This window comes from Marmota flaviventris, chromosome 9 (genome assembly GCF_047511675.1).
Source record: "Marmota flaviventris isolate mMarFla1 chromosome 9, mMarFla1.hap1, whole genome shotgun sequence".
In the NCBI taxonomy this organism is placed as follows: Eukaryota; Metazoa; Chordata; class Mammalia; order Rodentia; family Sciuridae; genus Marmota; species Marmota flaviventris.
Window position 1 is genome coordinate 82,922,824 of NC_092506.1, and position 12,342 is coordinate 82,935,165.

A 12,342-nucleotide genomic window follows, 5' to 3' on the forward strand; every position below is an offset into this window, starting at 1 on the left:
ACAGGATGCTGTTGAGTCTTTTCAGTTAACTTTTTAACTTAATTTTGGGGAAAAATATTACAGAGTTCTAGAGTTGGAAAGGAATGTAGATAGTTCAGCCCCAAACCTCCTTTTTTGGAGTGATTAAAAAAAACCCTGAGAAAACACTTATGGAAATATAAAATGGAAATTGTGGATAAAAGAATTAAAAATTGAACTTCCTTTAGCAACCATAGTGTAGAAGGAGTTTGAGCTGTTCTCTCTTTTTTACTAACATTTATTCTCCCATCACCTTTCTCAAATTCTTTCCCTGGCTACATATTGGGGTTCAGAGATAATTTGGGAATTACATACTCCTTTCTCTTTATGTGTGGTGTATAATGCTTATTTTTGTTGGTGCTGGCTTTATGTGTTTGCTATCCAATCTTTCAAGTTCTTTGGGACAAGGAGTATATAAAATATCAATTTTATTATTATTCCATTAATAATGCTAGTAAAACAGAGAATTGCATACATATTTTGGCAGAAGGGAAAGGGACAATGGAACCCTACCAACATATACAACAGTGGGGCAAGAGAATGCAGAAAGGTTCTTCTTTTCCTAGAGGCCCAGATTTCTCTCAGCCTCCTTGCTTCTCAAGAAGGGCTGAGTAAAGGTGCTCAGGCAGGCTGTGGTTTGGGGGCCCTATGTTCCCTCAGCCCAGTCTGACCAAATGCCACAAAGCAAGTCAGATAAATGCCCACAATGCCTGAGAATTAGGCAGTAATTAATAGGTGCTGTGCAGATAAAATTTTAATACAAACTTTCTAAGTGAATTAAAGAACATTAAAATGACATGACTCAGCATTTAGCTAGTACTAAAAGCTTCCTACAGAATAAATTTGACTGTAAGTATCCATTACTATTAATAGTTCTCAGAACTTTCTGGGATGTAGTAACAATATCATTGGTGAATGGAAAGTATGACTTCATACAAGAAAACCACCTCTGAATTTTTTAAAACTATTTTTTACACATGGAATTACATACAATACAAATATTTACTTTACAAGTAGAAATCTTTACAGTTATGGGTTAAGTTACAGTAATGCAGGTAATATTAGTGCATTCATTTAGAGCAGAGTTATTTATCTTCAGGGCTTAACACAAAACCAAGAATGAATTATTTGCTTAAATTGCTTTCTAGTCTTTGAACTTGAAAAAAGGATGAAAAATTACTTCTACTGCTTGTATAATATATCAAAATGATAAACAATGCCAACAATTAAGTAGTCTGGTATTTCTACAAATGGAAGATTGTATTCCAACAGCTCTTAAGTTGTAAATCCTAAGGTTCTCACTAAATATGTCTATCAAATTGTCATTATCTCAGCTTTCAGGAAAATTGCATCATCTTTGGTAATAGGCTGCCAACAAACAGAAACTATAGATTACACCATTTGTTCCAAAGAATCCTGTATTTTAATGAATAGCTGAATAAATAGACATTAATTATGAAATTCACATTAAGATAGAAGAAAATCCAAACATTCTGATTGCTTTATATCTTAAATTTGATAGCTACTACAAAACATACTATTTATGTTAGGGTAAAAATAAACTGAATCACAGAGTGTAACTGGGAAGTACTGGCAGATATATACAGAAACATGGAGGAGCAATGAAATAAAAGCGTTCATATGTACATTATTTTTCCTTTCTTTTTGCATGGAGAAACACTGTTTTATAAAATGAGAAAACACACAGTAGACCACATGCAACAAGGACAAATACAATGTGCACAGTAGAGTAATCAAATAAGACGCAAGAACTATGGGTTTAATAAAGAATTTGAGAGCAGAAAAAAAGGAAAGAATTGAAACCTGGAATGCTTTCTTATTAAGGTTTCAGAATATAAGTTTGTCTAACAAGCCTCTTGATAATTTTCAAAGGTTCCCACTTGACCACCTATGGTTTAAATGTAGAGCTAAAAATAAACCATATTATTGTACAAAACTTTGTATATTAGCATACAAAAGGTAACAATTTACTTTTTGTATAAAATATAACCTTTTGATAGTATATTTATTTCACATATGTATAAATATAACCCAAAGTATATGTTTTAAGTATTTCTACCAAAATATTCTTTACAAAAGTTTACAAAACAAATCATTTATTTATATTTACAAATTAGCACAGAAAATCTGAGCCAGTGATGTTGGTATTCTATAAAGGAAGGAGGTTGCCTCTAGACATTTTTAAAGACTGGGAGAGGGCTTTGCACAACTTTCAAAATGTGTTCTTTCAATGCCATGGTGGTGCACACCCGTAATCCCAGCTACTTGGGAGAATGAGGCAGGAGGATCGCAAGTTCAAGGCCAGCCTGGGCAGTATGGCAGGACCCATTTAAAAAAGTGTGTTCTTTTTTGAACAGATATTTAAAGACTTGGTTTTTAAATGACTTCAATTAAAGTACATTTGATACTTAAATATGAATGTATAACTAAAAGGCTGACAATAACCTTTGCTCCTCTGTAATTAGTATATTTTGCATCCTTCCCAAATCTGCACATCTTCCCCACTTTTAGCTCATCTGTATATGGGTACTGAGATCAAATTACTCAATAAAAACTTTGATATAGTACTCAGCCCTGTGGGATAAAACTTAGATATGAAGGGCCCATAGAATGTGGCAAGGAATTATCACATCAGGGACAGAAGAATGAATAGGCCACAACTAACATACTACATCTTATTTAGCTATTCACCCCAATTAAAATAATGTTTTCTCTTCCAATTATGCTTTCCTCCAAACTCTATGAAGTAGATTTGTACCCATCCCTACCTGCTACTTCTGTTTCTTTTACCTCCAATTAAAACTCAATACTTTCTAATCTTAGTTTTTATTTCCAACTTCCTTTTCTTACAAACCATTCTCTAGTCATCAAAATTAGTATGGAAGACAGGCTCAATTTCACTCACCTCAGGAACAAACCAGTAAGAATCAATCATAATAAATAATACCTCAGGCTACTTCTGGCCAAATAAATCTCCTTATGGCAAGTCCAGTGTCGGTTTTTTAAAAAATGAAATCTGATACAGACAGGTGTGCACCAGTATTTCAGTATGATTAGGACAAGTCTTATTTGTATCTAAAACTTGGTAGGGAATGGATTCAGATGGTTGTGGAAGCCAACATCGAGTTATGCAGCCCTTCATTCTTATTTCATTACTAGATACAACATCCCACTGAAGTATAGAATATGTGGGAGAATTGCAAAAATGAGGACCAAATCTAGGGAAGAAATTCTATCATCAGCTGGATGTTTTCTAGATTCTGGCTTTCCCTCACCTAGAACATCGTTCAGTTACTCCAAACAAATCATTTCAATCTATCCTGAAAGCTTTAGGAAAATTAAATGAAAAGACAGTGGAAAATTAAACCACACATATCTATGAGAGTAAATTAAGGAATCTGTTGCTTGTTGCTTGGAACTAGTACCTCCCCGTGACACAGGGTTGAAACAAGCTACAAATTCTATTACTTTTCTTTCAGGGAGAAAAAGAGCTTGGGATGTCTATTTTACACAATTAATTACACATTAACATCACAGTTCTGTTTGGATAAATTGGAAAATATGTCCTGGAGTTCAGATGGGGAAAAGAGATCCCAATGTTTTACTTTCAGGTTTCAAAAAAGAATTTGGACCAATATGTTCACTACAGCTAGTCTCTGTTTTTAAGCCACAGTATCTTCATGTAATCCATGTGGAAGTCAAAAGTTTGGCCTTTACAGCATCCTTGTAAAATTCTGCCGTTAGTGCTTTGAGTTTGTGAACTGTCTGCCCTTTCTCCTTCAGGAGTTGTTCCCCAAGATTTCATCAAGATTGATGTCTTTCATCCAGTCATCATTGCCAGGCTCTGTCTTCAATAACGAATCAATGAAATCAGCATCACTGTTGAGGGCTGGACCCATGTTATCAGTCTGTGGGCCGAGGAAGTCAAAAGCTAAGTCACTGCCATGGTCAGTTCCTTGAAAAGCCCTGGAACTTTGGTTGGATGAAGGAAAAGTGTTGGGTGTCAGGGATGGTGGCTGGTTTATACCTGTCCTTGACTGATTCAACCCTGTCCCTGACTGGTTCAAATTAGACAAAATCTGTGTGCTTAGCTGATTGGGTCTGAGATTCAGACCCCTGAGTGGACCCATGGTTTGTCCATTTAATGCTTGGTTCATTTGGTTCATGGGTCTCATTTGCACAGCTGGTGTTAACTGGTTAGGAGGAGCCACTGCCCTCTGGGAGAATTGCTGGCTGCCCACTGCCTGCTGCAGTGACTGGTTTGGAGTATAGGCGGCAGGCGTTCCTGTAGGGAAGCGGACTCCTGTGGACTTCAGAGCTTCCTGCTGTTTGGTTGTTGCTTCTTGAGAGGCCCAGTTTGGTGCTGTTGTGTTGGATGTGATCATAACATTGGATGTTCTCTGGGTTGGCATGCTTGCCATATTGTGGGTTAAATTTGGTCTCAGTTGTTGTGAATTGCTAACAGATCCAGCTCCAAAAGTGGCCACATTGCTATTGTTATTTGGCCCTAAGGTAGATGACCGTGACATCAGAGGGTTGTTTTGATTGGCTATAAGTTGATTTGGATTTCTCTGTTGGGTCATTTGACTCATTCCTGAAGGGACACTATATGTGCCAGGCTGATTACAAGGCAGATTTCCGTACATCCCAATGTTCTGAACTGCTGTGGATAATGATGGCATTCTTGTTCCATGAGCAGTAGACATGAGGCTGGAATTGGGAGTTAAAATTGTGTGTGTTGAAACTGGGTTTGTCAAAGCCTGGTTAGAGTTCAAACTCACCGTCGATGAGCCACCTAAGAAAGAGAAGAGAATTAGATCCACTCATAACGGGGATATTATCTCCTTCTTTATAAGCAATTTGCAAGACCTTACCGCCTCTGAAACTGATTTTAAATGCAAGAACAATTTAAGATAAATAATCATTGAACATATTATGTAAAAAGAATAAGACAGCTTTGAGGAGAAACATCACCCTGAGTCACTCCTTAGTTCAGAGTTTACGCATTATAGAAAGAGCACTAAAATAGAGTGGCTTTCTCTTAAAGATAGCGGGGAAAGGAGAAGATAGTGAAAACTTGTAAGGATGGCCCTAAACTAAGAAGGCCTTAGCCTAAGTAACTACATTTTAAAATAAAACTGCAGTCCCCACTAGCCAAGCCTATGAAGCCCTCCAATATTGTCCTTGAGCATAGCTTGATAAAATAAGTACTTTCCACAACCCTGATAAAACTCAGAGTTAAGTCATTGTCATTTGCCTTCACCCTGATAAAGGCAGAGGCAAGAGATCAGGGTGGAAACAAGCAGACCAGATGTCCTGACCCCAGAATGAAAGACATCACTGAGAGACCTGGTAACAGCTGATAGGGATTGAAAGGATGAGTAGAAACCTCAACATTTAGCATAAATGATGGAGCAAATGAATCAACCAGCTGACACTGATGCCCACATGCCAGAGAGCCTGATGAGGACCTAGACTAACATCCCAACTCTTCTCATCATTTGCCTGATCCTCTGCATCATCCTTATCACTCTCAAACTCTACAGCCTCATCTTGACCTTGGTGAGAACAGCAACTTCTTCTTAGGACCCTCTCCTCAGCCGGCAAGTCTCCATCGCTTCCTGACCTGATCACTATGGTCTGAGTGAGCGTGCATCTGCTGGACTTAAGGTCTAAGACTTGAGACTTTAGATCTGGCACTTGAGCTTAGCATGCAGAGGGAATGTCTGTAATAGGTCTGTCATGATTAAGGATATTTGCAGTGCTTAGAGTTAACTTAGAATTGTTTGCTTTGAATTGATTATGTCTATTGGAGTGCCCAGCATTAAGGATAGTCATTTTCTTGATTAAGAACCTATAGAGGGTCTGGCGCTGTGGCTCAGCAGTAGAGCGCTCACCTAGCATATGAGACAAGCTGGGTTCAATCCTCAGCACCACATAAAAATAAACAAATAAAATAAAGGTATTATGTCCAACTATGACTAAAAAAAAATTTTTTTAAAGTACCTATAGAGTGGAATTGTATTGAGTGATTTGAGTGAATAAAGCATTGAAAAGGGCAGAAGCATGTGGACATTTTTTATTTCTCCCTCTCGAGTGCATAAGTTGCACCTTTGTTTGTCACAACAAAACTGAACAGTTTTCTTCTTTTCACAGTTATGATTTTTACTATTTTTAAAAAAATACTTACCAGAATACTGAGCAGCTGTTTGCAGATTGCCAACATTTCTTCTTTGGTCTTTGTAATCTGGGGGTGGCCTTGTCAAATGTCGGTTTATCTGATCTTGTGGAGCCATTTTCTCCTTGAAAACACAAAAAGAAAACATGTTAATTTGTATCATTACTTTTTCACTTATGAAATTTATGTGCTATTGAAAAAAGTAAGAATACAGGAACAATTTTGTAGTCAAAAATTATAAAGTATGGCCTTATTTAGTAGTGCTAATTCAGAGACAAATCTTTTCAATTTCAATAAACTTTCTGCATGGAAATGTCATTTTTTCTCCATAACATACAACATGCGTTTTGGGTATAGTAACTACTCTCATTTCCTTTATTTTGCAATTAGTTTTCAGTAAGAACTAAAGTTCAGTGAGTTTTGAGACAACATTTCTAGTTTTATGTCGTAGCATGCCTGATATGTTTTTATATCTATGTATGACTCAGGTGCCACGAGTTTGGAAAACCTGAGTAGCATTGCCAGATAAAATACTGAACACCATGGAATTCTGTTTTTTTATTTATCAAATCTGGTAACCCAAAAGAGGAAGAAATATTAGGCACTATATGCCCTCTTTTGACCCCTCATAATTAATCTTCCAAGGTAAGTATGATTACTCTTGCTAAAAAAAAAAAAAAAGAGAAAGAAAATGGAAGCTTTGTTAGACTAAGTAACTTGCTCATAGTCACATAGTATACAAGATAGACCAAATCCTGAGTCAAAAACTTGAGACTTTTTCCTACCATATAAAAATACAAGAATTCCTTGATATTCTGGTTATCAGTGCCCCATTCTAATAGCATAGAATTTTGTCAAACTCCCTTCTATTCTTTCTTCTGGAACCAGCCACTTATAGATCTTCAGAATAGGTAAGTTTGGGACATGTTATGGTTTGCATTGAGGTGTCCCCCCAAAGCTCCTGTGTTAATGCACCAATATTGGGTGGTAAAATGGCAATGGGAGCTCTAACCTAATCAATCCATCCTAGTTTGAAAGGACTGACCCAGTGGTAACTGTAGGCAGTTGGGTCATGGGTGTAGGTGGGTCACTAGGTGAAATGGGTCACTAGGGAGGTGTCCTAGAAGGGTTCACTTTCCCTATAGCTGCACCCCCTCCATTTCCTGGCTGCCATAAAGTGAGAAGCACTACTTTGCCACACCCTTCTGCAAAAACGTTCTGCCTCACCTTGGCCCTAGAGCAATGGACTCAGCCGACTATCAACTAAACCTCTGGAACCTCCTTTAAGTGCTCTCGACAGGTATTTGGTGACAGCTTTGTCAAAGCTGACTAACATAGGAGGTAAAGAGATATAAATATTACTTGACTTATTTAGATTGTCAGTGCCTTCAGTCAAAGACAACCAGGAATAAACCTATTGGGTTTGTTACTTCATTCCAGCAAGGGAGAACATACATCCTGGAGAACCATGGGGGTGTCTCAGTAGGAGCACATGTTGGAAAGAGCCCACCACACGATTTGGACTTTGGGTGATTTAGGGAGGGTCTAAGTAAGAGGGATTTTTTTTTTTCTAGATTGAAAGCTGTCAGAAAATGACATTGACTGTATGACTGAGTAAAGAAGTATTTATCTATTTAGCAAACGAGGCAGATGTGTGGCATTTTGTGGGTCACACAATGACCTTGTTTGTGTCTGTTTTTGGACAAAATTATGAAGTAGCCTTATTTTGTCTCACTTTATCATGGTATCAGAGTAACTGTCTGAGGTTGATATTTTGTAAGATTGTTTATGTTCAACAGAGAACAAAATAACTTGGCTCTGAATGTCATTTCAGTTCTGGACCTCAAGGGCTGCTTTTTTTCTTTCTTAGCATGGATCAGGAAACTTTTGGAATTGCTTCACAGCTTTTGTATATATTCCAAAGCAACCTCCATGTTTATAGATAAAAATAATTGGCATAGGTAGAACAGAACACTGTAATTACAGAAAAGTTAATAAATAGGGAAAAAAAAAAAAACAACCCTTGTAATAGATGAGTCAATTAACTGGAAGCCAAATGTGCTCTGCCTAATTAGAACTCACTTCAACCATGGGCTTCTCAGTTTCCCTTCAAATCCCAAACCTTCTGAGTAGAAAACATCTACTATAAAGTGAGGGAAAGGGCCTTAAGACAACAACAAATCATTTCTTGTTTCTAAGAAGGAAACTTGAAAGACAGTGTTTTTTGGACATCAAGTAACTCATTTAAAACACAAATCTGATGAGCTAAGTGTAAATGAATCAGAAACATATGGATTACATTTTATTTAAGCACGGGTTTACAAATTAAGGGGAAAAGTGGTTGGTGAAACTCTTTTCTGGTTTTGCCCAAAACCTAAATGTTTAAAAAAAAAAAAAACAGCTTGAGATGTTCCACAACCCAAATGTGGCAATGTGCAAGGATCCCCGTTGTAAACTATTGTGTAAACTGACAGTTTTGAATTTTAAGCCAAGCATAGGACGTTCTGAATTTTTCTCCTTTCCAAAAAGCATCTTTCTTACAGACTTAGGTGTTTCTACTAAGGATGAGAGGACATATGTGCATACGTGTGTGCATGTGTGTGTGTGAGAGAGAGAGGGGGAATTAGGCCCTTGATTTTCCACAGTAGACTAGGTTTCAACCTGGATTTAGTTTTATTTTTGATGTGTTCCCCAAAATCTTTCTTTTACTCCCAGGGCTCAATTGTTGTTGTTCAAAGGGTTAACATACACCTCTCTGAAACTTGAGTTCCTTAAACTACCTTCCCACAAATAAGGTAGACCTAATGGCCTTGTGCACAGATATTACCTAGAACTGCCATGCCTTTGCTTTGGGCGGAAGGATAATGAAGCCTAGATTCTAATGCTGTATGGAGATAGCTACATTTTACAAGAGAATGACATTCCCATCCTTCACAGGCCATCCCTGAAGTTACTACCGTGTAATATGAAATTTAGTTTATCAGTTAATTCTCAGGACAAGCCACTTTCTTTTATCCAAAACCCTAAGATATAAATCATTCATACATGTACATATCTGTCTTGCTTTAGTCTCCTCATCTGTAAAAATGTGAGATCTGTATAATTATAGGACCTTCCTCATACTCCTATTTTAAGGATAATCCTTTAATTCTGTAAAAATTCAGCATGGTATCTGGCACACAGTAGGTGTACAATACGTGTCAGTAATGATGATGTTCATTGCAACAGGAATTGCTCATTTCTTTGTGCTTCATTGGTGGGAGAATAGAGAGTAACAGACTTTCATGAGAAAATGTCTCAATTTAGGTGTCTATCTGGTCTTGCCAACTGACTGCAAAGGACTACAAAGCATATGCTAATGTAAAGTGGTATCAAAGACTGTTTCTTCCTGGATATGCTAAAAAGCATAGGCACCCTCAATGGTGTTCAAACAAAGAGAAAGTGAATGGTTTATAAAAATCACAAAAAGTGCAGCCTCATTCTCATGCATCTCCCACAGCTTATGCCACTGCCCTTTGCACCTGTCCCAGTGTGACTCAACAGGGGCTTGGTGAGAGGCCAGGGCCAGACTAGATCCTCATGGAATGTGTATGCCACACTTTCTTGTCTTTGAGTCAGAGATGAAAATCCAGAAATCCAACCACTGCATGTCATCAGATTAGTAGTATTGATGGGAATAATAAAAGCATACCTATGTTGCAATGAACTCAATTTTAGATGGAATATTTTCTTTTCTCCTGCCTTTTGTTTCTAAGCTCTTTAGTTTATAAGGATAAAAGAAAAGGAGGAAGGGAAGAAAACAGATGGGAAGACTGGAGTTTTCAAAACTAGAATTTGTAGGAAAAAACCAATGGAATCACTTTGTGATCCAGGCAGTGGCTCTCCTATACCTTATATATCAGGGTAGTACTCAAGGTCATATAATGTAAATTTATTTCTTACTACTCCTTATTCATCATCAAATAAATTTATTTCTCATTATTTCTTCTGATATGTTCTGGACTTCCAACTTATTCCATTTATCATTCTTTAAAAAACTTATGTGATTGTAATATTATTATTTATACTTTTCTTTATACATTACATCTTTCATAATGTAGTTTTAAACAACAAATATATAACCAGGCTCTACCTTTTCTTCCTTGGTCCACCCTCCATGTGGCATGGGAGACCCTACTCTCTGGCAGAATGCTACAGTCTTTCTAAGTCAAAGTCAAAATTTATCTTCTCTGGGAGATTATCTTCAATTTTCCTAGGCTGAATTAATCTTTATCTCCATTACATTTTCTCTTACTATGTCTATACCTTAGCTATAATGCAAAACTGAATATAGTACTTCTTGTTTTAAGTCCTTAAAATCCTCTCCATTATTTTTCAGACAATGTAAATTATGGTTTATCAAGCTCTGTCCTCTGGCTTTCTTGCCCATCACTTCCCTACCTTTGTGCACATTCTATACAATGTATTATGCATTGTCCTTTATTGTCTCTGGATCTTTGAATATGCTGTTTCTTTGGGCTGGCACAACTCCCCAGTCTTCGTCCCTTCTCCCACTGTACCTTCAGACCTTCAGTAGATATAACTTCCTCTCAGAAACCATTTCTAGTAGTTTTTACAGCATAGGATTTGATCCCTGGATTCCAATGGCCTATTTATTTGACATCCCAGTGGGCTATAAGCTTTTCTGGGAGCAGAAAGGATCTTTCTTCTTTATTGTTGTTTCTTCGCTTAAATTAATATTTACTGAATAATTATGGTATTTACAACACTCTGCATTTCTGATTCTTGCTACAAAGCTCCTTGAATATAAAGTTATTTGATGCAATTTTTTCTCTTTTCTTTTTTTGCTGTGCTGGGGATTGAATTCATTGCCTCACATACTCTAAGCAAGTACTCAACTGCTGAGTTATATCTCCATCCCTTATTTTTCTTTTTTCTTTCTATCTTAATTCTGTTATTCTGGAAATGTATAATTTTGTCCCTTTCTTATTTCATTTGGTCAAACAGTTTGAAGGCAAAGAATGAAAACTATTATAGATGGGGCTGTGTTTTTGACAGGGAGGAAGGGATCAGATCAGATATTTTATATTTATATCTGAGGATACAGAGGGATAAACAGATAAATATTGAAGTTGGATTTATGCTTAGGTAGTGTTTGAGAAACACGACTTTGCCTTTCTTAAAAGGTCATACAAGTGGGGCAAAAATAGGAAATATACTTTTAATTTTCTTAAAAAATCATCTTCCATTCTGAGATTCTGTGTTTTAAAAGCCAGATCTTAGTTTTGAAACTTCATGTTGAATTTTTAAACTGCTTTTAAAACTCATTTATCTCTAAAATCAGTTTGGATATGAGTTCATTAAAATTCTATTCACTATTTCTGCCCCTTGGGGCTGGGGAACAACAGTGGTTTCTTTTGCTTGATTCAAATGCCCATGTTAGTCATTCTAGGCATTCCTGTGCGGGGCAGGGCGAGCGAGCCAAGGTGCTGTGCATTCCAAGTGTCCAGCAGCTGGAAAGTCAAGTTTTTTTTTTTTTCCTGCAATGCTTTAAACATATATAGTTAGCCTCCCTTACAGCCAGGACACCCTGTCGCTGTTACAGAAGTCAGCACAGAGAAAAGGGCAACAAATAGAAATGGAAGAGAATGACCTCCTTCTCTTGAACCAACAAGTATGTGCGTTAGAAGTTAGCAAAAAAATTTTACCGCATCAACTAGCATCTGCTGCTGGAGGAGAAGCTGCTGTTTCTGCTCCATGATCTGCCTCTGTAGAGTCTGTTTCTTTCCCATCAATTGCTGATTCAACAGTGACTGCTGGGAGTTCATGTAACCACTTCCAGTGTTTGGATTTGAGCAGGGGTTGGGACTTGGACTTGGGCCTGTGTTCTGGCCTACCACAGAGTGTTGATCCTAAAGAAGAGAAAGGAGGGGGAAGCTACCGTGAATTAAAAGAAGAAAAATGTAGCACAAAGATCACAAGCTTAGATTCCAAACATTTTTCATCCTGTTAAAGATTGACCATGCTTAATGGGTTGGAGATCAGAGAATTTTTTTTGAAATGTAGACATAACTGCATATCATAACAACCAAAGCAGGTAGGTTAATGACATCAGGACCCTGGAT

At 37.2% G+C, this 12,342-nt stretch overlaps 1 protein-coding gene across 1 annotated transcript in view; it reads right to left on the minus strand.

Moving 5' to 3' along the window:
* Nucleotides 1-429: 429 nt before the first annotated feature.
* Nucleotides 430-12,342, minus strand: part of Maml2 (mastermind like transcriptional coactivator 2) — a 325,932-nt gene continuing 314,019 nt past the window's right edge. The window contains exons 3-5 of the mRNA XM_071616641.1: nucleotides 11,926-12,129; nucleotides 6,230-6,341; nucleotides 430-4,834 (exon numbers count right to left, since the gene is read on the minus strand). Coding sequence (XP_071472742.1) covers nucleotides 3,819-4,834; nucleotides 6,230-6,341; nucleotides 11,926-12,129 — 1,332 coding nt within the window. The 3' untranslated portion in view covers nucleotides 430-3,818. The remainder of the gene's footprint in view (nucleotides 4,835-6,229; nucleotides 6,342-11,925; nucleotides 12,130-12,342) is intronic.